Source organism: Nycticebus coucang, chromosome 14 (genome assembly GCF_027406575.1).
Source record: "Nycticebus coucang isolate mNycCou1 chromosome 14, mNycCou1.pri, whole genome shotgun sequence".
In the NCBI taxonomy this organism is placed as follows: domain Eukaryota; kingdom Metazoa; phylum Chordata; class Mammalia; order Primates; family Lorisidae; genus Nycticebus; species Nycticebus coucang.
The window spans coordinates 46293419-46320036 of record NC_069793.1 but is presented as its reverse complement, the minus strand read 5'-3'; the positions used below and the strand labels follow the sequence as shown (position 1 = coordinate 46320036).

General features: G+C 39.4%; 1 protein-coding gene across 3 annotated transcripts; it reads right to left on the bottom strand.

The window, feature by feature from the left end:
* Positions 1–1222: 1222 nt before the first annotated feature.
* SAAL1 (serum amyloid A like 1) lies at positions 1223–26618 on the bottom strand. 3 transcript variants are annotated; one of them, XM_053561668.1, is made up of 12 exons: positions 26404–26617; positions 23441–23554; positions 19925–20008; positions 15195–15274; positions 12514–12573; positions 12265–12380; positions 11423–11603; positions 8193–8275; positions 7891–8079; positions 5492–5685; positions 2722–2814; positions 1223–1368 (listed from the first exon to the last, which is right to left on the bottom strand). In XM_053561668.1, the coding sequence occupies exons 1-12, from the start codon at positions 26536–26538 to the stop codon at positions 1276–1278; spliced, it is 1422 nt and encodes a 473-aa protein (XP_053417643.1). In that variant the 5' UTR covers positions 26539–26617; the 3' UTR covers positions 1223–1275. The 3 variants fall into 3 exon arrangements, with proteins under 3 accessions (XP_053417643.1, XP_053417642.1, XP_053417644.1); XM_053561667.1 differs by having other exon boundaries at positions 5492–5688; positions 26404–26616; XM_053561669.1 differs by lacking the exon at positions 2722–2814 and having other exon boundaries at positions 5492–5688; positions 26404–26618.

The window sequence follows — 26618 nt, the reverse complement described above, 5'->3', positions numbered from 1 at the left end:
CAAACTAAATACTTCTGTAAACATACCTGTTGGTTATCTGAATATATTTCATTAGGAAAAAAACTAAAGGAATGTTAAAAAATAAGGGGTAAAAATCATATGTAATGTGAAATTTGCAAAAAAAAAATCAGATTTATTAAATTCCCTCAATCTTAATTTTAAAAATCTGAATTCACTTAAGAAAATCATTTTCTGGGCGGCACCTGTGGCTCAAAGGAGTGGGGCACCGGCCCCAAATGCCGGAGGTGGCAGGTTCAAACCCAGCCCCAGCCAAAAAACTGCAAAAAAAAGAAAATCATTTTCTGAAATTCAATCACTGAAATGTTGAAAATTTAGAATTTTGTTAATGTACTTGTATCAAAATGTTGGAATTTATACCTTCATGTGTAAAACACAGAAAAAAATGAAAGGTAACGAAGCTAAACCAGTAGCAATAACTGCTTATGAGTCATTACTAACAATCTGACAATCAACACAAATTACTCACAAAATAGCTAAAACATATTTTCACATGTGGCAAACACCACAGACTGGCTAATCCAAACACCATTCACATCTTTCTTCTCTCTTCCTTTCCCTCTTATAGAGGCTAGAAAGAAAAACAAAGTACTAGATTTCACATACTTGCAGCTAGGGATGACCATACAACAGGTTCTGGTAAGAAGGGACTGCCCTTTCCGAATTAAAGGTAAAAACTTGCAAGGAGAAAGCCCCTTTGCTGCTTTCTCTCTTTTCCTCCTTGAATGTAAATGAAAGGCCCAGAGATGGCACAGCCATAAGATAATAAACATGAACACAAAAGTCTACGTGACAGACCAGGTGGAAAGGTGAAAGGAGCCACTTTTTTGGGTCTGGACTGTCCACCTCTGGACTTTTTATTGCGTAAGATATGTAAAAGCTATCAGATTAAGCCATTATAGGAGGGTTTTCTGATATTGCTGCTGAATGCACTTGTACTTGATACAAAGACAAAATTAAGAGTTAAAAAGAAAATTCTCATTAACCCTTCCAATATTCTAAAAAGAACTGTAAGGATAAGCTTATATTTTTTGGTTTTCTTCAACTGAAAATGATTATTGCCACATAAGGGAGGGGGTGACAGTGGTCAAACTCCTCATTCCAATGACAAATAAAAGTGAGATAAGGGCACAAAAGTAATACCAGACACTTATGGTCTAACAGGAACTTTATCTACTATTCCCTATATGTCAGTTTCAATACACATTGAAGAAAATAAAGTTTATTTCTGGTATAGAAGAAATTCCAATTCAGTTTTTAAGTAGGAACCTTTAAACTCGGGAAGCTTTCCTTCAGGTCATCAGCAAGAGCCTTATCAACTTCATGGAGGATTTTAATAAAGTCTTCTACCTGTGAGTCAAACAAAAGAATTAAACAAATATGGTGGAAGAAAAGGTAAATAAGATATTAACTGCTGACTATAAAAATGCTCTACCTGGGGTTTCTAAATCGAGCAAAAGGAAAGAAAGGCTGATAGATTCCCAGTAATAGTACTTTCTAATAGTTCTCTATTTATCAGAGGAAACGACTGTTACCAAGGAAACAATCATCCTTTACCATCTGTTTTACTCTTGAGCCAGTACTTATGCTCCTGCTACTTCCCTTTTAGGGTCCATTACTGGAGTTTTATTAACATTCTCCCTGATGACATGTCTCCCCACTCTCATATTCTATACTTCATTTTCCTAAAAAAGTTCCTTTTTTTCCTATGGCTTAGACAGGGTCTCACTCTAGAGCCCAGGCTCGAGTGCAGCAGTATGATTGTAGCTTCCTGGAGCCTCAAATTTCTGGGCTCAAGCAGTCCTCACACCTCAGTCTCCCAAGTAGCTAAGGAGACTGGTCAATTTACTACACCTGGTCAATTTTCTTTTTTGTTTTTTGTTTAAGACAGAGTCTTACTACGTAGCCCTCGGTGGAGTGCCATGGTATCACAGCTCACAACAACCTCAAACTCTTGGGCTTAAGCAATTCTCTTGCCTCAGCCTCCCAAGCAGCTGGGACTACAGGCACCTGCCACAATGCCCAGCTATTTTTTTTTTTTTTAATAATGTGCTAGCTTTCTGAATACATTTAAAAGGATAAATACACCTTTCAATGCAGAGGAAAAAGACAGGCATTGCTCTTGCCGGCTATTTTTTGGTTGTAGTCGTCATTATTGTTTGGCAGGCCCAGGCTGGGTTCAAACCCGCCAGCCCCGGTGTATATGGCCAGTGCCCTATCTGCTGAGCTACAGGTGCCGAGCCTCTTTTTAATTTTTGTAGATATGCAGTCTTGCTATGTTGCCCAGGCTAGTCTTGAACTCCTGCCCTCAATCTTCCTGCCTTAGCTTCCTGAGTCACTGAGATTATAGGAGTGAGCCACTATGCACAGCAAAAAGTTCCTATTTTGAAATTTCCTCTAATGGCAGCGAATGTGATGTCATTTGAAGAACCATACAAACCTACTGACATCTTACTGTCACTTAATGCTATCTACTTCATAAGACGGAGAGGTACTACAGATTCATTCACTCCTCTTCAAATTGTTACTTAGGCAAGTACTATGAATTATTCAGCAGTCATCTTTCCAAAAAAAGGCATTAGGTTTTGTAAATTGTATGCACTCCTTTTTTTGACAAAAGCCTTGAAATCAAGTGCTTAACTGAAAACATTTCAGTTAGTAATCCTATGAAACTCAACCACCTATACATTTACCCATACTCACCACAAGGCTATAAAAAGGAAGAAGGTTTTGAAATGCAGAAGAACATTTCTCTTTGCTTAACTGGCCCTCTTTTAGTCCCTGAGCCATAGTCTCCTACAACAAATAAACAAAAAAAGATTTAATATAAAAAACGAGAACATTTCTAAGGCTATAATTGGCAAATAAATACATGTCAGTATATACGTTTCCCTACTGATGAAATAGGAATGTCCATGTCCCAAACTGAACCCACCAACCGAGGAGGCTTATGTAACAAACATGTTCCCATTGTAGTCCTGATTTTAGCAAAGGTACCACCACCCATTTTACTGCATAAACCAAAAACATGGGATAGAGAAGATTTTTCCTTCTTCCCTACTGGTTACCAATCCCTGCCACCCTCCTGCCTCCCCCACCAAGTGTTCAATCCCACTCTACTAAATCTCTCTTATTTTACCCCTTCTCTTCATCACACTTCCATTGCTTAGGTTCTTTTTGCTTTTCAGATTATTCTTGAAGATTATCAACCACAAAAGCCTGTTGGTAGGACTTTTGGCCTCCAGCCTCAACTCTCTTTAATCCTTCCTCTTATTGCTTTTTGGAGTAATTGTTCTAATCTAAACTGCTCATATCACTTAATGCTTAAAAAAAAAAAAACAAACTTTTAGTAAGTCCTCAGATTAAGTCCAAATTCCCTAAATATGGCATATAAGAATTTTCATGACATATCCCTGGTATATTCTCAGCCCTCCTTCTATGTTCCTGCCACTTAAAAATGAAGTAATATCTATCTATGGGTGGCGCCTGTGACTCAGTGAGTAGGGCGCTGGCCCCATATACCAAGGGTGGTAGGTTCAAATTCAACCCAGCATTATGGGGAGCGCCTGTAGTCCCAGCTACTCAAGAGGCTGAGACAAGAGAATTGCCTACGCCCAGGAGCTGGAGGTTGCTGTGAACTATGTGACGCCATAGCACTCTTCTGAGGCGATAAAGTAAGACTCTGTCTCTACAAAAAAAAAAAAAAAATCTATGTCCCTTTCTCCAAAAAACAAAAGCTATAGCAAAAAATAGGGTGAAAAGACTTGCAACAAATATATGAAAGATGTATTACTCAAAGAGTTCATTAAATAATCAAAATGGATAAATTTACAAAGAAACATAAATAATATACAAATACATGGAAAGATCATTAATAAGAAAGTGTGAACCAAAACAAAGCACAATTTATCACCTGTTGAAGTTTAGGTGATATAAAAATAATACCCAATAAGGGTCAAGTAAAACCAACATTTTCACACATCAATAGCATTTTGGCAATATGTAGCCATTATGTCTCAGCCATCTTCACATTTATAATGTCAAACACAGTGATCTAATTTCTAAAAACCTATGTGACAGTAATAACCTAAAATCTGGAAAATATAGAAATGGTGAAAGGAAGCAAGAAGCCTCGCCCCAAAAATCCAATTCAACAGAATAAAGAAAGCTTTTTTAAAAAGAATATTCTTGAGGGCAGTGCCTGTGGCTCAAAGGAGTGGGGCACCAGCCCCATATGCCGGAGGTGGCGGGTTCAAGCCCAGCCCCAGCCAAAAACTGCAAAAAAAAAAAAAAAAGAGAATATTCTTGAACAAATTCAGGGAAGATGAATATGTTCTCATAGTTACATTCATAAATCTATTTTTATAAATATATGGATAGAAAGAATACAGTCAAAAGAAGAATATGCAAGTAATCATTGGACATAATCAGAAAGAACATTCCTTTTTTTTTTGAGACAGAGCCTCAAGCTGTCACCCTGAATAGAGTGCTGTAGCATCACAGCTCACAGCAACCTCCAACTCCTAGGCTTAAGTGATTCTCTTGCCTCAGCCTCCCAAGTAACAGGGACTACAGGCGCCCGCCACAACGCCCAGCTATTTTTTGCAGGCCTGGGCTGGATTTGAACCCGCCATGTCAGGTGTATGTGACTGGCACCTTGGCTGCTTGAGCAATAGGCACCGAGCCAAGAAAGAATATTCCTTAAAATGAGTTTGCAGTAAATTTTAAAAACTAGTTATTTGGCAAATTGTGTATTAAACAAATTAGGCTCTTGGCAGTCTTTCAGTGAATTTATCTAGAGTTAGGAAAAATGCCTATAATGCTTTTAATACTTTCATAAGCATGTTAAGCGAAAAGAACAGTCTATAAAAATTGTATATACTGGGTCAAAGTATGTGAAAAAAGCATTTATAAATATATATGCGCATAAACACATACATATGTTTGGCATATATAAATATGTCAAACCGGGCGGCGCCTGTGGTTCAGTCAGTAAGGCGCCGGCCCCATATACTGAGGGTGGCAGGTTCAAACACGGCCCCGGCCAAACTGCAACCAAAAAATAGCTGGGTGTTGTGGCAGGCGCCTGTAGTCCCAGCTACTCGGGAGGCTGAGGTAAGAGAATCGCTTCAGCCCAGGAGTTGGAGGTTGCTGTGAGCTGTGTGATGCCATGGCACTCTACCGAGGGCGAAAAAGTGAGACTCTGTCTCTACAAAAAAAAAAAATAATAAAATAAAATAAAAATAAATATGTCAAACCATATCATTTGGTGGTTTAAGATTATAAACTCACAGTGATAGAAGATATTGTGTTTATTTTCCCAAATAATATATTATGTAAGTATAGTGATATAATATAAAGTAATTATGTAACTTTTACATTAAAAAAGTTATAGAAGTAATAATAAACTTTGGAACATTACATAATCCATACTTTCCTCTGGTGAAGAAAACCATCAATACTTCTTTCCTACCTTTGTTAATGCCTGAAAAATATTAGAAAGAAATTCACATGAAATATCCTTTAAGATTTTCAAGTGGAAGTCATCTTGGGTTAAATCAGACTTTTTAGTTTCTTCTGTGTTGGGCTCTGTAGAGTTCTCTGGTTTCTTCTGACAATGTTCCATATTTTGTAAGACCCGAATCAGGCTGTCAATTAAAGGAAGATCTACTATACAGACAAATAAGAGGCATGGAATCAGCTAGTTAAGTCTGGTTTCATTCATTCATATGTATTGCATAAGTGCTCAACATCATATTTTAGGTAATATAAATAGGGGGGTAAGCAAGATCATCAAGGCATCAGCCCTCAGAGGCTTATAATTTTATACTTTTAAATAAGTAAGTAAATTAAATAGATCATTTCAGATTTTGGTAAGTTCTATGAAGGAAAGAAAAGAGGAATATAATAAAGCAGCCTAGCAGGGAAGGCCTTCTAAAAAGGTGACACTGAGTTGAGAACAAAGGATCTGCAACACAAAGATTCCATGAAAACATTTCAGGTAGAAAAAATGAGAACAAAGCTCCATCCAGAAAGAAAAAAATATAAGAGGGCTGGCACAACAAAAATGAGACTATCATGGCTCCAGCTTAGTGAGCCAGAGGAGCAGCACAAAGTGGGTTGAGAGAATTAGGCAAGAGCCTTACCACATAAGGCCTTGGACAGAGTGAGAAGATAATCTTAATTTTAAACTTTTCCATAAAAATCTTAAGCAAAGCTTTTAAATGTTATATTTTACTAAGTTTAACCAAAAAAAATTCAGTATGTTTTCTTAAAAGAATAGACAACTATTTTAATTAGCCTATAATAAAACTAAACATAAAAATACTAAGTTATACCACAAATATGCTTAAATATCTCATTGTGATTCAATCACTGATCCGACTTTACCATTTCTGCTTAGTAATCATAAACCCAGAGTTTTCTGTAGCAATGGATCAAATATGTTGATTTTTAAAAAATCTAAATCTAACCAAACTAAGTCATTGACAGTACATGAAAATGACATTTTAAAACAATAAGCAATCAGAGACATCTTTTTATCTATTATTTCTCAACTCAATGTCAACTTTTCAAAGCACCTACTCCACCTGGCTGCTATATTACAGTCCTCTTGGATTTACCACCTCTCTCTTGTATTATCACCAACTCTTGACTCTAAAGCCCCACTCTTCAGGGGTCCTTAAGGTCACATCAATCTCTATCAGCTTCTCTTATCTCTCTTTCGCACCCCCAGTCCTCACTTTACAATGCCCCTACTTTAGGCAGAGAGCAGGGCAAAGAGGGGAATGTTAATTACTAATGATTGGATTGGAGTTAAAGAAGCATCTTTACACTGTCTGCCCCAATCATACAAATCATATATAAAGCCTCACATATATCCAGCAATAGAAAATAGCATGGACAACAGCATCCCAAAAGATAAAATATCTAGAAATAAACCTAATAAGAAAAATGTAACATCTATATGAGGAAAACCACAAAATCATTACTGAGGGACACAAAATAAGACATGAACAAATGTTAAAAGCATAATATGTTCTTGGATGCCCTATACATTTAACATAATCTCAGTAAAAACATTAGAAAGGTTTCTTCATTTTTGGAACTTGTTAATTCAATTCAATAATAAAAATACTAAAAAAATTCTAAAAAATTAGAACAAAGGGGTATTAACCCTATTAGGTAGTAAAACACAAATCCTTAAATCTTAAAATCCCCTGGCTACTGATATATGAACACAGCAATGAAGTGATTAAAATATGAGAAAATTTAACAATAGTAATGATGACATTTCAAATCAGTGTGGTAAACTATATTATTCACTAAATAATGTTGAAACAATTGACTCTGAAAACGCTGAAGCATTGTACGTTACTATGAGAAAAAAAAAATTGAGTCAGACCTCACACATAACACCGGAATGAATTCTAGATGAATCATAGATTTAATGGTAGTCATAAAAAGCATTCTGTGAAAGAACACGTGTTTACATAGGAAATTATTCATTTTATATTTCTAAATGAAAGAAAGTGGTTAAAAAGCAGGACTTAAAAAACCTATGTGTATGTGTGTATATAATAATTACCCCTGAATGGTGAGATTAGAAGTATTATGTTTCCATGATGACCTTTATGAATTTTACAATTTTTTTTTGTATTTAGCATGTAATTTTTTTTTTTTTTTTATTGTTGGGGATTCATTGAGGGTACAATAAGCCAAGTTACACTGATTAGCATGTAATATTTTTGTAATTAGGCCCACAAAAGCGTTTTTTAAAGATGAAGAAGTAAATCAAATGAACAAACATGAGCATGGATTTGAAAATCTGATAGACTAGAATTTAATTTAGTGAACCAAAATGAGACTTGCCCTTTTCTATCTTTAGATACTCTTGTTCAGCTTGAGAAGCATAGATGGCAGACAATACTGAAAAAACAGAGGCTAGCACTGTTTTCTGTTCTTGAAGAATGATGGGTGGATCATCAGACTGGCAGAATTCATGACAAACCAGGTCAAAAAGTAAATTCCATGTGTCTTTTCCAGTGTCCGGAGACTGTACTTAATAAAGATGATAAAGAAAGTAGTAAATAAATGAAGATGATAAAGAAAGTAGTAAAAGCAGCAAGTAATTCAATGAGTAACTATAATACAATCTCAATAAACCATCTTACCAATTGCTTGAATTCCATCATCCACTGTGGTAAGCAGCTGTAAGATACGCATATAAACATCAAGCCCTTCTGTATTTTCAGAACTAAAAAAAGCAAAAGCATTGAATCAACAACTCTACGTTTACCCAGGGGACTACTTCCATTCAACGAGTATTTATTACTCTCTGCTAGCCTGACCTATGCACTGAGGATAAAAGAGGGAACAGAATAAAGTTTCTCTGCTCAACAGACCTTCAATTCGAGTAGGAAAAACAGCAAAATAAAACAAACAAATATTAGGTAATATAATCAATACATCCCGGACAACAGATAAAAATTGTTTTTGGCTTTATCCCATAAAAGCAGTATGCAGAGACCTGCTTGTTGATACTAATTCTGGTTTACTTGAATAATCAGAATAAATAATTACTGAGCCTTTTATATCAATGTAAGGCCCACTGCACCCAGAATCAACAATAATATGTTCAGGGTGGCGCCTGTGGCTCAAAGGAGGAGGGCGCCGGCCCCATATACCGGAGGTAGTGGGTTCAAACCCGGCCCTGGCCAAAAACTGCAAAAAAAAAAAAAAAAAAAAAAATCAAAAACAATAACGATGTTCTTAAAATCTCTTAAGATTGGGTGGCGCCTGTGGCTCAGTAGGTAGGGCACCGGCCCCATATACTGAGCGTGGCGGGTTTGAACCCAGCCCCAGCTAGCTAAAACAGCAGTGGCAACTACAACAAAAGATAGCCAGACCTTGTGGGCGGGCGCCTGTAGTCCCAGCTACTCAGGAGGCTGAGGCAGGAGAATTGCTGAAGCCCAGAAGTTGGAGGTGGCTGTGAGCTGTGACACCCCAGCACTATACCAAGGGTGACAGAATGAGACTCTGTCTCATTAAAAAAAAAAAAAATCTTCTTAGAATTATCCTAGCTCCCTGGCTGAGAACAATAAAACCATAATTCTTATGATCGACAGTTGGGATTCTCAGAAACTCAACCCAAACTATTAAGTGAAAAGATAGTAACCAATTAAAATGATGTTTCAGCAAATATTTATTTAAGTACCTACTACTTTCAAGCACTATGTTGGGCTGGTAAACAGATGTATAAGACATTATTCCTATGTTCATAAAGTTTATAGTCTAAAAGGAAAGAAGATAATTAAAGGAGCAATTACAATAAAGTAATATAAAAATAGCACTAGAAGAAGTTCTAGGGGCTAGAAGACCACAAAGCAAGGAGACTTAATTTAGTTTGGAGGGTTAGGGAAGGTAAAAGAAAAATGATGTTTATACAAAAACCTGAAAGGGCATTATTTGAGGCAGAGAAGACATATTGTGCAAAGGCTTAGAGGCAAGAGAGCTTGGTGCAGTTGAAGAAATGAAAATTTCACACAGTTGAAACACAGAGTACAAGAAACAAGGATGGAGAGGTACTGTGCAAGACCTCATAAACTGTATTTTTTAAAAAATCTGCATCTTACCCTTAGCAAGGCCAACTGGAAAGTTTGAAGCACGAAAATGAGAAGATGAGTGAATGGGTAGGTACTGTGTGCAAAGACAGCTTTGAAGTATATAGGTCTGGAAGGAGCAAGCCTAGAACCAAGAGACTCAGGTGAGAGAATGTGACAGTTCTCCAGGTCAGAGACAACAGTGGCAAGGTTGCCATGAATGGGGTCCTAGGAACAAGCCTTGGAAATCGGCCATAAGACAAGACTAGGGTGAGAAAGACTCAATAATGGCTTCTACATTTCTTCTTCCACATTATTTAAATGGGATAATGACTACATAATCTATTGAGATTGAGAAGACTGACAAAGCAGGTTTGGGGGAAGAATGAAGAATTTAATCCTCATTTGGATAAAGAACTTAAAATTAATAGGTATTAAGGAGGCTTATTGAGCAGGAAGACTGCACTATTGACCACCAAGCAGACCAATTGAAAATTAATTTTCTAGTGACTATCAATAAACAGTTTTAACAACCTGTAAGACTTAGTAACCTCTCTTGGGAAGACACTAAAGTTCAAAACTCAGTTGCTGAAGACTGGCATATATATACAAGGAGCGAGAGAAAATTAATGTGCAACATTAATTGAAGAAGTTAACATTAATTGAAGAACTTGTTAAATGTTCAATGTAAAATAAAACACAAGAAAATCACTTCTCTGTTTTAAATTACACACATAAGTTACATCATAAAATTGTTGATGATAAAGACAGAAACCACAATTAATGCTGAATAATAGCCTACAGCTAAATGACACAACAATAAGAACTTTTTTTTTTTGAGACAGAGTCTCACTTTGTTGCCCTCAGTAGAGTGCCGTAGCATCACAGCTCACAGCAACCTCAGACTCTTGGGCTTAAGCAATTCTCTTACCTCAAACTTCCAGTAGCTGGGACTACAGGCACCGGCCACAAAGCCAGCTATTTTTTGTCGCAGTTGTCATTGTTGTTTTAGCTGGCCCAGCCCGGATTCAAACCCGCCAGCCTTGGTGTATATGTGATTGGTGCCATAACCACTGTGCTACCAGCGCGAGCCAGGACAAGAACTTTGTAACTTATTATGAAGCAAAGGCACTGTTGCTATAGTTTGGGCTTCTGTCTTCTAAACCTCATGCTGAAATCTGATCCCTAATGTTGAAAGTGGGGCCTAATGGGAAATGATTGGGTCATGGAAGTGAATCCCTGAAAAAGTTTGGTGCCATCCTTATCCTTGTCCTTGCAGTAAGGACACTCTATTAGTTCCCTCGAGAGCTGGTTGTTAAAAAGAGCCTGGAACCTCCCCACAACTAACTTCCTTTCACCCTGTGATCTCTGCATACCTTGGAAGGCACCATGAGGGGAAGCTGAGTCCTTCACTAGAAGCAGATGCTGGTGCCATGCTTCTTGCACAGCCTGCAGAAGTGTGAGCCAAATAAGTCTCTTTTCTATATAAATGGCCTAGCCTCAGGGATTCTTCTTCTTCTTTTTTTTTTTTTATAGTTTTTGGCAGGGCAGGGTTTGAACCTGCCACCTCTGGTATATGGGGCCGGTGCTCTACTCCTTTGAGCCACAGGTGCCGCCCAGGGATTCTTTTATATTAATACAAATGGACTAAGACAATTGCCATCACAAGTATTAGTAGTGTGACCTAACAAAGACTGGTTGTATACGTCATCCTTTCAAACAGAATCAAAGAATTTTATATCTAAGAATACTTCCAGCAATTGGATTTTCCCAGAATATCTTGCACAAAAGAGCTCACTAACCGTACTTGTTTGGCAGCTTCAAGTATACAGGGCACAATCTTATACACTGGCTGCTCTTCAGAATCTTCCTGGGGTTGGTCCAGAGCCTGAGCAGCTCCATTTCTAATCCATTCCAACATTAGTTTCTCATCCAAATCAAAGAGCTTGTCCACAACCTCCCCCACTTTCACCAGCAAGTCAACTGCAAAGAACAAAACAGATATTAAAGTGAGAAAAAATGTCCAAAGTAATGACTTTAAGGAAAATTCCTAAAGCTATTCTAAGAAGGCAAATCTTGCCAAAGTAGTACTTGCTGCGAGGTTGATATGTTCACTTCCTATGTCTAAATTTGCTTATTTTCTTTCTTTCCTTTTTTTTTTTTTTTTAATTTTGAAAAAGGGTCTCACTTTGTTGCCCAAGCTGGAGTGAGTGCAGTGGCACAATCAGAGTTCACTGCAGCCACAAATTCCTGGGCTCAAGTAACCCTCCTGCCTCAGCCTCTGCAGTAAACAGGACCATAGGTACGTGCCCAGTTAATTTTTTTCTGCATTTTGTAAGGACAAGGTCTCTCCATGTTGCCCAGGCTGGTCTTACACTCCTGGGCTCAAATGATGCTTCCAATTCAGCCTTCCAAACTGTTGGAATACAGGCAGGAGCCACTATGCCCAGCCTTCCTTAATTTTTAAATGAGGACTTCATCTGTATTCTGGGAGTTTAAAAAGAAATCTTATAACTTGAATTGAAAAACTTTCTCACCTAGTACTTAACTTTTTTAAAAAAGTGACTTGTAGAAATACTTACAAGGTTTCCTAACAATTAAATAAAAATCTAAAACATTTTTCCTAGATTACATGGTGACTTACCATTTGTTGAACTTGACATGATGAAGCAAATGCTATCATAAACAGCTGGATGTTCCCGGATCCTTTCAACCCAGACATTGGCCACTTCTGTCTGGGAAAGGCAAGTAAGCAACAACCTACATGATAAATGTAAGTTTAATGTCTACTTTTCAAAAACAGTAAAGGAAATTCAAGAATGAAGAATTAACTCCATTTTCCTAGATTCTCTTGTGGGTAATTTTACAGAATCCATAAAGAAACAACGCGTACCTGCTTGTTTCCAGCAGAGTAGGTGGGTCTGAATCATACAAACAGTGCAGTAACACCTGCCTACAAAAATAAAACAGCGAACTTATATGCTTCACTTCTTACATTTCAAACATCACAGTTGTTATATATTTTTGTGAACATTTTTATTGTGAAATATAGTGTACATATATGTATATATAAAGCCCTATAATATACAACTCTATAGTTAATGAATAATTATAAAGTGAACACTCATATCTCTAAGAAATAGCACAGTGCTGCATCTCCGCAGCCCCCATGCATCCATTTCAAATCCCAATTCTTTCTTTTTTCTTTTTTTAGACAGTCTCATTCAGTTGCCCTGGGGTTGAGGGCTGTGGCATCAAAGTTCATAGCAACCTCAAATTCTTAGGCTCAAGTGATTCTCTTGCCTCAGCCTCCCTAATAGCTGGGACTCCAGGTGCTAGCCATAACACCTGGCTAGTTTTTCTATTTTTAGTAGAAAGGGGGCCTCACTCTGTCTCAGGATGGTCTCAAACTCCTCAGATCAAGCTATCCACCCTCCTCAGCCTCCTAGAGTGCTAGAATTACAGGTGTGAGTCACTGTGTCCAGCCCCACAGTTCTCTTTCCTTTTTAGAAATGATTACCATCCTGAGTTTTCCAGCAATCATTTCCTTACTTTGCTCTATAGTTTCATTACTTCATATATTTTTGGTTTTGCTCTTGTACTTTATACAAAAGAAATGATATTATACTTGTCCTTTTGAGTCTTAGTTGGCTTTGCTCAAAACCATGTACATGAGATTCTCACACAATATTCCTGTAGCTATTGTTTTTTGATTCATCCCTATATAACATTCCATCATATGAATATAACACAATTTAGTTTTCCAGACTATTTTTATGGACATTTGGGTTGATTCCAGTTTACTTATTTCAAGCAATCCTCCCATAATAATATCTGTATGAGTATCCCAATGTCCACGTGCACAGTTTCTCTTATTAAAAACCTATCAGGGGGTCACAGCATAAACATATCTTCCAATTTGACTAGATAATGTTCTAAAGTGGTTGAACAAATTCATATCCCATTAGCAATGTAAACTGTTCCATATTAATATTAGGATAAACATTTAATTAAACTTTAAAAACTTTTTAATATTTTTCGTTAACAGATTTTTGATAGCGAAGGCAAGAGACTGAATGTGATTCTGAGTCATTTACTCCATCAATGACTGTAAATAACCGGGAAATAAATACCTTGAACCAGGACCTTAAAGTCCCCATCTAGAAGATGTAATTACCTCTTCTCTTTTCTTAGAGACCCAGGTATTTGAATTCTGTGATAAACCCTCATGGCCCCAGGTCTGATAAGAACTGCCTAGAATGGTTTTCTTAGCCTATTTTGGGCACAAATTTCCTCGATATTCTGATTAAAAGCCATGAACCTTCTGCCTAGAAAATAGATGTACCCACAAAATTTGACATATAATTTTAGAGTATTCTCAGACCTCCTACAGTAATTACTAGGGTTTCCACCATTAAAAAAGCATCTCTGGGGGCAACGCCTGTGGCTCAAAGGAGTAGGGCACTGGCCCCATATGCTGGAGGTGGCGGGTTCAAGCACGGCCCAACAAAAACTATCTCCAGGGCGGCGCCTGTGGCTCAGTGAGTAGGGCGCCGGCCCCATATACCGAGGGTGGCGGGTTCAAACCCAGCCCCGGCCAAACTGCAACAAAAAAATAGCCAGGCGTTGTGGCGGGCGCCTGTAGTCCCAGCTGCTTGGGAGGCTGAGGCAAGAGAATCGCGTAAGCCCAGGAGCTGGAGGTTGCTGTGAGCCGTGTGACGCCACAGCACTCTACCGAGGGCAGTAAGTGAGACTCTGTCTCTACAAAAAAAAAAAAAACAAAACTATCTCCAGCAGTGCCCATAGCTTAGTGGGTAGGGCGCCGGCCACATACACCCAGGCTGGAGAGTTTGAACTCAGCCCGGACCAGCTAAACAACAATGACGACTGCAACAACAACAAAAAAATAGCCGGGTATTGTGGCGGGAGGCTGAGGCAAGAGAATCACTTAAACCCAAGAGTTTGAGGTTGGTGTAAGCTATAACGTCATAGCAATCTACAGAGGGCAATAGCTTGAGATTCTTGTCTCAAAACAACAACAAAAAAAACTATCTCCCCAGAAATTTCCCACATGTAGAAAAGTAGCCTCCAAGCAGAAGTACAAAAGCCTTTTAGTCATAAAAACAACCCTTTATCGCCTAGTCTGTTGGGAAGTGTTACTCTTTGATCTAAGTCAGAGCTTTGAGGATGACACTGTGCAACAAATCTAGCTTCTCCAGCCTCTAGTTCTCTGAGTCCTTAGATTCCCTGTGCCCATATTGTTTTCGATTCTAGTTAGCTGCTTCTATCTGCAAGTTTTGCCCCATAGGTTCTTCTCCTATCTAGCTTACCACCTGTTGACGATTTGGGTCCCTTTACTACTGATGAAGAAAACAGGCTTAAATCCTGAAATATGCCCAAATACAGTGTGCAAGCCCCTGGTATCATCATTATACAATTAAGTTCCTGGAGAGGGATCATCAAGACAAAGGCAGGACTATACTTCACATTTCCCTATCTCCTCTATGTACGACAATCACCTTAGGTATATGAAATATGAATCTATTAAAAAAATAACTGTTATGTAAGACTTACCCAAGATTTTTATCACTGCTGATGGACACACATATCTCCTGGAAACAGGCCATATTACCTAAAATTCCCACACAGATTTCCTGCCGAATTAAATTTCACAGGTCACAATGGCTTCAAGGCAAAAGACAAATACATAAAAATAACAACTTGAAGAAAAAATGTCAGTGAGCCAAGTTTTGAGGGGAGGAGGATGGGAGGCAGGATATGGAAGTACAAATACTGCCTGCACCCTAACCTGACAAGCTTACAGTATTTGAAAAGAGATGAAAAAGTCCAAAGAAGGAACTATGGAAGAAGAAATCTTATGGATGAAATGAGTCTTAAATGATTCAGATACACAAAAAGAAGGGGAGAGTATCAGTAAAGGCAGGAAGGAGGTGATGTATGAGGCCAACACAGTAGACAATTAAGTATTCTGCTATAGTACAAAGTGAGTGGACAGCATGAGATAAATACAGCTGACACAGGATCAAGATAAATAGCTGTGAATGCCATCTGAAGAGTAAGACTTAATCTTGGAGGTTATTTGGTATCATGAAAGTATTCAAGAAGGGGAGACAATATACTCAAACAGTATCTTAGACGATTATCCTAGCAGCAAGATGCATAACACATTACAGTAGTTTTCCCTTATCTGCAGTTTCAGTTACCCGTAGTCAACCTTGGTCCAAAAATATTAGGTAGATAATTCCAGAAATAATCAATTCATATATATATATATATTTTTTTCTTTTTTTTTTTTTGGAGACCAAGTCTTACTTTGTCGTCCTTGGTAGAGTGATGTGGTGTCATAGCTCACAGCAACCTCAGACTCTTGGGCTCAAAAGATTCTCTTGCCTCAGCCTCCCAAGTAGCCAGGACTATAGGCACCCACCACAACACCCAGCTATTTTTAGAGACAGGACCTCACTCTAGCTCAGGTTGGTCTCGAACCTGTAAGCTCAGGCAATTCATCCACCTAGGCCTCCCAGAGTGCTAGAATTACAGGTGTGAGTCACCTTGCCCGGCCCCAATTCGTATGTTTTAAATTACATACCTTTCCGAATTGCATGATGAAATTTCATATAGTCCCACCCAGGATGGGAATCCTTTTTCCAACCTATCCACACTGTCTACACTTATCTGCAATAGGCACTTGTAGCCATCATAGTTATCAGCTGTCATAGTTATCTATTGCCATGGGATCACACTTAAACACAATCTACCCTTATTTTACTGAATAATGTCCCTGAAGTGCAAAAGCATAATGCTGGCAATTCAGATATGCCACAGAGTAGATGTAAAGTGCTTCTCTTTGGTGAAAAGATGAAAGTTCTTGATGTGATAAAGAAAAAAATGGCATACATGGTCGCTAAAATCTATAGTTAAGAACAAACCTACCTACAAAACTGTGAGGAAGGAAAAAAGCAATTCCTGCGTAGTATATATACAGTCTTAGAATGTATTCCCCGAGGATAAGGGGTGATTATTAACAGACTCTTAATGTCTTCTAGACACTAAGTAATAACAGTTAATGTTTATTAGTACTTATTATGGCCAGGCAAAACTGTAAGTATTTTCCATGTTATCATTTCATAAAGTTGCTTATGAGGTAGGTACTATTACTACCACCACTTTTCAGATGAGGCAACTGAAGCACAGAAAAGCTAAGAAATTTGCCTAAAATGTCCCACTAGGAAATAGGAGAGCTTCAAAGCCTGAGCATTTAACCACCATTCCATACTGCACTTCAGTATTCAAGAGGCAAGAGAATGCAGGCTGTGATTGATGAGGGTGGTGATGGCAGGCATGGAAAGGAACAAAGCTGAGGAAGACTCTCAAGGTGCACGCAAAATCACCTGGTGGGAGGCAAAGGGAGAAAGCAACTGAACATGACTCTTAGGTTTCAAATTGCCTCATTTCCCCAGTTGGAAATATTGGTTCCCCATTGACAGAAAAATTGAAAAAGAAAGTATATGAAAGGACACAATGAATTCAGATATTACAGTGTTTCCAAACTTACTGAAGCATTAAAATCACTTGTGCAGCTTGTTAAAAATATAGATTATAATTCCCATCTCAGAGCTGCTGACTCAGAACCTCCAGAATAGACCAATAGATCCTGGAAAACTATTATTTACCAAGTATACCAGGTGATTTTTATTATCAGATAATAATCACTGACTTAGGATATACAGAATTAGGGATTGGAAAATACAACTGACCCTTCACAATACTGATGTGAATTGTGTGTGTGCACTTATGTGTGGATTTTTTTCACCTAAACATGGATTGAAAATACAGCATTCTCAGGATGTAAAACCTGCATATAAACAGGGTCAACTTTTCCTATACATAGGTCTCATAGAGCTGACTGTAGGACTAGAGTATGCCTAGATTTTGATAATACGCAGAGGTGGGGGTGTCCTGGAACCATTCCCCACATATACCGAGGAATGACTATACAGCATGCAAGATAAGAATGCCTGAAGAAAGTCGGAGATTCAACATTAGTGATCAGAGATAGGCTAGGGCTTTGATTCCACAGCAAAGCTGCAACTTAAAGGTATAAAGAGTATAGGAGCTCACTAAGAAAATGACTATAAAGAGAACAAAGGATCAGGGTCTATACCAGGGGTCCCCAAACTACGGCCCATGGGCCGCATGCAGCGGTGTGAACTGTATTTGTTCCCATTTTGTTTTTTACTTCAAAATAAGATGTGTGCAGTGTGCATAGGAATTTGTTCATAGTTTTGTTTTTTTTTTAATTATAGTCTGGCCCTCCAACGGTCTGAGGGACAGTGAATTGGCTCCCTGTTTAAAAAGTTTGAGGGCACTTGGTCTATACCTTGGAGTCCATACTCAGGGAAGTAGGAAAAAGAAGAGGCTCGGTGCCTGTAGCTCAGGGTGCCAGCCACATACCCTGGGGCTGGTGGGTTCGAATCCAGCCCGGGCCTACCAAACAACAATGACAACTACAAACAAAAAATAGCCGGGCAAGGGGTGGCCCCTGTGGCTCAACGGAGTAGGGCACTGGCCCCATATGCTGGAGCTGGCAGGTTCAAACCCAGCCCCGGCCAAAAACTGCAAAAAAAAAAAAAAAAAAAAAAAAAATACCCAGGCGTTGTGGCAGGTACCTGTAGTCCCAGCTACTTGGGAGGCTGAGGCAAGAGGATGGCTTAAGCCCAAGAGGTTGGTCAGCTATGATGCCACGGCACTCTACCAGGGTGATAACTTGAGACACTGTCTCAAAAGAAAAGAAAAGAAAAGAAAAAGCCAATGAAAGTGAGAGAAGAGAAACTAAGGAGATCAGAGACCAGGAAGAGGCTCAGAAGCTACAAAAATGGAGTTTCAATAAAACATTAGTGGTAAAATGTTGGGAAAAGATTAAAAGAGAGTATGGGCAGAGAAGAAACACATACATTTCCTTTATAAACTAAGGAAGAAATAATAGAATTTCCAATCAAAGACCAAGTTTCTCAGTCTTGACTATTCATTGGAAATCACCTGAGAACTTTAAAAGCTGCCTGGAGCCTCACACTTAGAAATTCTGTTTTAACTGATCTCCTGGAAATCCCGGACCCTAAAATCAAATCCCTTGACCAACTGGGTCAGAAACTCGGGAGGCAGGCTCAGCCATCAGTGATGCTGGGACATGCCAAAGTTTGAAATCCCACATCCTAAGTGATTCTAATTTGCTGCAAGGTTGAGAATCACTGCTGAAGTAGATTGTGGCTACAGCAGACATACATAAAGATATGACAAATTCCTAACAGGTACCATTCCTGACTTAAGCTTATCCTTTTAAGTACTAATCATGAGTCAATATAAAGACAGAAAAATCAAGGAGAAAAAAAAAATCACTTAATTGTCAAATCTTTATATTAATATAAGAACACAAGAGAAAAGTGGCTAATAAAGTCCTAATTCAGGTGGAACATTCAGCTAAATAAAAATTTTAATACAACATTCAATTTGTGAAAATATACTACAGAATTCTCTATTTTATAATCTCAAAGAAAGAGCGGCAATACAGTACAGTGATTATATTGCAGTCAGGCCTAGGCTCAAATCCCAGCTCCATTCTTTTCTAGCTATGTGACCCTGTACATATACCTCCACCTAAAACTTAGCTCTTTAAAAGTGTGTCTTATAGGAGTAGTAAAAACAAACACTCAGAAAATAGCAGTTATTCGTGATTATAATTATTCAATAGATATTTACTAACCATTCATGACATGCACTGCACAGGACGTAAAGACCTCTCATCTACTCTTTATCTGTTGTTCTTGGTAGTTTATAATTATCAGTGATTGCTGATAGCTTACTTATTTGGGAAGGAATGGTAGAAAAGTGCCACCTTGAACAGAAACAAATATGGAGAAGGGACAGAAAGCACACAAGGGAGGCAACGAGATGTAACCATAGTAAGGCAGTGAGACAGGGAGTAGACAGACCTGGCTAAATCAGCAGGGCCATCTGGAAAGAAGATTATATCCTAGAAAGAAGATTGTGGAAGTCTTGAGCAATTCTGAATAGTTTTTAAGCAACAGATGGTTTTGTGAGTAAAAAACAGCAATGAAAAAAGGGCACTGGTCCCTGTTCTTCCATATATTAGCAGCATAACGGGGTTATGCCTAACTGGTTTATACTGCTGTAAAATGAAAGTATTGATCTCCCTGGTCCAGCCCAAATGTAAAATTCTATGACTCTAATAATTTAAAATAGCACATTACCTAGTACATACTTACTCTCAATCGAGGACACTTGGATTTGGCCAGTATTCCCATAAATATATCAGGAGCATTAAATTCTTGGAGGAATAAAGCCACATCCTGAAAATAAAAGTGATTATTAACTGGGATGTTTAAAATTCCTCTTTATGTCCTATAGCTTAGGTAACCACAAAATAATTTAATTCCATATAACCTCCATTCAGAAATAAGAAAAAAACAAATCATAAAGTTAAGAACTCTGTGAATAGGCTGGGTGCAGTGGCTCATGCCCATAATCTTAGCACTCTGAAAGGCGGAGGTGGGAGGATTGCTTGAGCTCAGGATTTCAAGACCAGCCTGAGCAAGCGCAAGACCTCAGCTCTACTAAAAATAAAAAAATTAGCCAGGCATTTTGGTGGGTGCCTGTAATCCCCAAGTACTTGGGAGGCTAAGGCAGGAGAATCAGTTAGACCCAGTAGTTGGAGATTGCTATCCGCTAGACTAAGGCCATGGCACTCTAGCCTGGGCAAAAGAGTGAGATGTTTCAGAAAAAAAAAAAAAAAAAAAATTGTATGAACAAATAAAAGTAATGTTAGAGAAACTTTGTCGTATCTGGTCCCAAACAATGAACAATTCCATAAACAAATCTAAATTAACTGTTGATACTACAGAGGATTAGCCTCCTTTCTCCTGCCCTGAACCTATTTACCTTAATGATTTTTTTATCCACCAGGAATCCTTATTAACACATTTGTTGATTCCACATCAAGTATTATGCTAAAAGCTGGAAATAAAGCAAAAAGAATAAAACTCATGTTTCCTGTCCTCCAAGAGCTAAAAACACAATAGGGGAAATAAGTGAGAACTGCTATTGAGTCATATTCAAAATCAGACATGTGTTTTCAAAATCCTCAATAGAAAAAAAATTCAGATCACAGTGTAACTGTGACCCTCATACCTTCTTCCTAGAGTTTGCCCACTCCACAGCAACTAAAAAGGTGCACCACACAGGAGAATGAATCTGGAGTGGACATGCGACCACAAATAGGCCAAATCTCACCCAAGAATAGGGACAAAAAAATCAGTAGCAGTGGGGACTCACTTTATAAAATATATAAATGAAAATAAGTTTCTGGCTGTCCATTTCCTCACAATTTCCACCAAATTTGAAGTGTATATTTGGGAAGGTTTAACTTAAAACAGATACTGCACAGCTTATGTGAAAATTCACATAGAAGGACCATAGGGCAACTCAAAGAGGCAATTACCCTGCAAAGCAGCTGAAACTGAGGTAATCTGCATGACTGTTGACTGGAAGAAACACCTCTACTTAGTAAAAGACAACGGTCAGAGAAAACAGTATTTTCAAGATACACTCCAAATTCAAAGTCCTAAAAGTAGATGCTCACCACTGTAAGCAATCCAACTGTTTGCCCTGTGGGCGGTTCTTTGTAACACGCAGGAATATCTATCTATCTATCTATTCTGAGACAGTCTGACTCTGTTGCCTTGGGTAGAGTGCCATGACATCATAGCTCACAGCAACCTCAAATTCCTGGACTCAAGCGATCTTCTTTGACCTCAGCTGCCCTAGTAGCTGGGACTATAGGCATGTGCCACCACGCCCGGCTAGTTTTTCTATGTTTAGTAGAGACAGGGTCTTGCTCTTGCTCAGGCTAGTCTTGCACTCCTGAGCTCAAGCAATCTGGCCATCTTGGCCTCCCAGAGTGCTAGGATTACAGGTGTGAGCCACTACACCAGCCACACATAGAAATTTTAAAATTTAATGACAGTTAATAATTCCTGGAGTAGTACAAGGGTAGCCTAACAATATCAACACCAATAATAACAATAATGGCAATTAACAGTCATTGAACAAGTATTAAATACCAGACATAGTGCAGTGATTTGCATACTATCTCGCTTGGTTTTTTACTTATTGCATATTATCTCACTTAATTCTCAAAATAACCATATGAAATAGCTGTTATTAAATAACCTCATTTAAATAGCAGCTGTTTCCTCTGAGAGTTTCACACTAATAGTATTTTATCCCATAAAAGCAGTATGCAGAGATCTGCTTATTGATACTACTTCTGGTTTACTTAAGTAATCAGAATACAAAATAACTGAGCCAGGCGGTGCCTGTGGCTCAGTGGGTAGGGCGCCAGCCCCATATACCAAGGGTGGCGGGTTCAAACCCAGCCCCAGCCAAACTGCAACAAAAAAATAACCTGATATTGTGGCGGGCACCTGTAGTCCCAGCTACTTGGGAGACTAAGGCAAGAGAATTGCCTAAGCCCAGGAGTTAGAGGCTGCTGTGAGCTGTGACGCTATGGCACTCTATCAAGGGTGATAAAGTGAGACTCTGTCTCTAAAAAAAAAAAAAAGAAAGTAACTGAGCCTGTTGTATCTATGTAAGGCCCACTGCACCTAGAATCAATAATAACGATTTTCTTAAAACTTCTTAGGATTGGGTGGTGCCTGTGGCTCAGTGGGTAGAGCGCCAGACCATGTACCGAGGGTGGCAGGTTCAAACCTAGTCCCAGCCAAACTGCAACAAAAAAATAGCCGGGCGTTGTGGCGGGTGCCTGTAGTCCCAGCTACTCAGGAGGCTGAGACAAGAAAATCGCCTAAGCCCAGAAGTTGGAGGTTGCTGTGAACTGTGACACCACAGCACTGTACCCAGGGCGATAGGGTGAGGACACTCTGTTTCTATTAAAAAAAAAAAAAAAAAGTAGTATTTCATTTAAAAAATACATTCTATTTCTTTTTAAAAAAATTAAAATGATTGACAGATACATAAAAATACTTAAGTTTTTTTTAAGGCTGGGCACACACACCTATAATCCTAGTACTCTGGGAGACCAAGACCGGAAGACTGCTTTATCTCAGGAGTTCAAGACTAGCCTGAGCAAGAGTGAGACCCTGTCACTACTAAAAATAGAAACTAGCCAGGCATCAGTGGTGGGCACCTGTACTCCCAGCTACTCAGGAGACTGAGGTAAGCGGATAGTCTAAGCCCAGGAAGACTTGTCATAGCTCACAGCAACCTCCAACTCTTGGCCTCAAGCGATTCTCTTGTCTCAGCCTCCTCTGTAGCTGGGACACCTGCACAATGCCCAGCTATTTTTAGAAATGAAGTCTCACTCTGGCTCAGGCTGAACCTCTGAGCTCAGGCAATCTACCCGTCTTGGCCTCCCAGTGTGAGCCACTATGCCCAGCCTCATCGATGGTCTTCTAACTCCTAATCTGTTCTCAAATATAAGGCCTTTTAGGTAGATAAATATCAGAACTTTGCTGGCCTAGCATGTGTGTTCAAGCATTCATAATGGCTGTATATTTAGCCCAAATCTATTGAGAGCTCTGATCCTCCAGCCTCAAAGACAAAAGTTTAGCATTTACAGCTCCTGGAACTTCATTGTCTATACCTTATGCAGGAGTGATTACAGATACTCAGTAAAGCTTTTCCCCAGAGAAAAGGACTTTTAAAAATTCCATTCACCACCTCCTCACCCAACAGTCTTTTCAGTTTCATTTCCAGCTTCATACCTCATCCATTGACATGTCCCATACTCTGCAAATTTCATTCTCCATTTCTTCATCAAGCTCCATCTGCTGTTCCTCATCATTTGAGCTGGATTTGGCATTTTCAGGGTTAACAATCTTCAGAAACACAGGGATGAAAACAGATGAATGAAAGTTGTCCACAGGACTCCCCAAGCACGCCTTGAAAAACATTTTGTCAATTCTCAGCTGAGGCTACTGTCTGTGTGGAGTTTGCACATTCTCCCATGTCTGCATAGGTCTGTTCCAGGTATTTCAGTTTCCTCCCTCAGCTCAAAGATGTGCACATTAGGTTAACTGGTGCATCTAAATGGTCCCAGTCTGAGTGTGGGTATGTATCTAAGTGCACCTGCAAAGGGATGGTTTTCTGCCCAGGGTTGGTTTCTGCCTCATGTCCTAAGCTTTCCAGACATTCTTGACCCTCAATTATAATAAGCATGTTGGAAAATGAACACAAATTATTATTTACTTTATTATAAAACTTGTACTATTGTCTACTTTATTATTTCATACACACATACAACAGTAAATGATATAGTATGAAAGCTCTTAGGAAGCCTGCCATATTTGTGATTGTTTTTGAACTATGTGGTTCCTTGCAATTTTCACTTAGGAAACATTTAATCCCTCATTTAACCCAATAGTACTATGACCACCTTCACTCATTGATTCACCAAAAATTGGGTAAATAATTATTTTTATTTATCTTTCTTAAATGTATATATAGCTCACATTTATGTTAATGTTTAATATTGGAAGTGTTGGGAGGGGTCCTCATTTAGAAATTTATTTATAATGTTTTTCTGTAAGAAATACGGCTTATGGCTCGGCGCCTATATAGCTCAAGAGGCTAAGGTGCCAGCCTTATACACCAGAGCTAGCAGGTTCGAATCCAACCAGGGCCTGCCAAATGACAATGACAACTACAACCAAAAAATAGCCAGGCCTTGTGGCGGGCACCTGTAGTCCCAGCTACTCAGGAGGCTGACGCAAGAGAATTACTTAAGCCCAGAAGTGGGAGGTTGCTGTGAGCTGTGACACCATAGCACTCTACCCAGGGTGACAGCTTGAGGCTCTGTCTCAAAAAAAAGAAAAGAAAAAGAAATATGGCTTAACTCTTGTTTATATATCAATTAGCTTATGATAAAACTGGTTATCAGGCATTCACTTCACTTACAGTTTTCAAGAACTTATTGACAATGTTAAGTGAACATTTATTATAATATTAATCCAGATTACTTAGCGATAACAAAGAGACTTTCATCAAAGATTTCTTTTTTTTTTTTTGGAGACAGAGCCTCAAGTTGTCGCCCTAGGTAGAGTGCCATGGCATCACAGCTCACAGCAACCTCCCAACTCCTGGGCTTGAGCGATTCTCCTCCCTCTGCCTCCCAAGTGGCTGGGACCATAGGCGCCCACCACATGCCCAGCTATTTTTTGGTTGTAGCCATCATTGTTGTTTGGCGGGACTGGGCTAGATTTGAACCCACCAGCTCAGGTGTATGTGGCTGGCGTCTTAGCCACTTGAACCACAGGCGCCGAGCCTCATCAAAGATGTCTTTCTTTTTGTTGTTGTTGTTGTTGCAGTTTTGGCCAGGGCTGGGTTTGAACCCACTACCCTCGGCATATGGGGCCGGCGCCCTACTCACTGAGCCACAGGCGCTGCCCCTCATCAAAGATTTCTTGCAAAAATTTGTTTTAAAAAAATTAGTGCCTTGGGTAGACCTATTCATTCAACATTCATAAAGTAAATACTACATAATATTGCTAGGCATTGGGATATAAATACAAAAATGAGTAAGATACAATCCTTTGCATTTAAGCAGTTAAGAATCCTGTGGGGAAAGACATGTAAACAGAGTCACAACAGAAAAAGCTAAGTGACTTAACTGAATTGGGGACAAAGTTATGGTAGCAAAAATGATGGACCAATGACCTAATCGTGGCAGAAGCGGAGGAACACTTCTCATAGGAGGTGATATTTGAGCTAAATGTTGGAGGAATAGTAGTTTGCCAAGTGAAGAGGGGGGAAAGAGCATTCAGAGGGCAATAAAAGAGTTCAGAGTTACGAAAAGGTCTAGCTACCTGGATGGGAATTACTCTTAATGGAACAGTGAATGTATCACGGGCAGATGAGGCTAGAAAAGTTGTGAAGAGCACCGGATTCCACCGGAATCCACTGGATTCAGAAATACACATTTTTCTCATATAAGCAACAGGAACTAAGAAGAGTATCATTAACAGCCGTTTCTAAGGAAGATTATTCTGGAAGCTGTATAGAAAGTGAACTGGAGAACTAGAAGCAGGGAAACCAGTTAGGAAAGGTGGGGAGAAGAAAACTTGCGTTTACTGAGAGCCCTTACGAGCCAAACATGCTACGCCCTCCACGGCCGTAACTACATTTAACTATACAATAACCCTATATATACTAATATAATCACATTTAACTACACAATAACCCTACATATACTAATATGAATATTATAATTCCATTTTATAAAAATTCAGAGAGAAATAGAGACTCTGAGCAGTTAGCCGACTTGCTCAAACTGCCAGCTAGTAGGTGAAGCCGCGTTTTTGATGCAAGAACTGTCCATGGCATAAATAAATTAGGATCTGGGCTTCAGAAACGACAGTGGGAATGGGGAACAAAATCCAAGCAATCTATTTACACGGTCACATATTTTGGGGGGATTTGCAAAACTAAAATATAACCACAAGCATTCCAGCATCTCTGCCACCAGCCTTCCCTTTGTGTCTAGAGACTCCGGAGTGACCCGGGCATGCCTTCCGAGGAGGCCGGAAGGCAAGGCTTGGGGCCCCGCAGCGCGGGCCTGGAGTGGTGGCCGTGGGGATAACGGCTCCGGGGCAGGAGGGGCTACAGGAGCCCCTTCTAGGGTCTCCAGAAGATAGAGGGAAAAGCCCATTCGTGGCGCGAGTTTGCACACCTGGATAAGCCCGCTGAGGACGCCGAAGAGCCAGTGCTTGCTGTAGACTGTGCGCCCTATACAGTCTCCCCCGGCCACCTCCCCCTCCTCCTCCTCGTCCCGACTCGGTGGCGGCGGCGAAGGATTACGGTCCATGACTTGGCCGCGCCAGACGCTCGGGAACCGCTCCGGAAGCCGCGGAGGAGGAGACACGTTTCCTTGCGCCAGAGCGCCGG

Excerpts from the sequence above, each read along its gene's own strand:
- SAAL1 (XM_053561667.1), bottom strand. The coding sequence starts at position 26,538 with ATGGACCGTAATCCTTCGCCGCCGCCACCGAGTCGGGACGAGGAGGAG. Across the intron at positions 8,276-11,422 it reads GAAGCTGCCAAACAAGTACG|TTCTGAAAATACAGAAGGGC; the intron begins GTTAGTGAGCTC and ends TGCTTTTTTTAG. Across the intron at positions 8,080-8,192 it reads TGATGGAATTCAAGCAATTG|TACAGTCTCCGGACACTGGA; the intron begins GTAAGATGGTTT and ends ATCTTTATTAAG.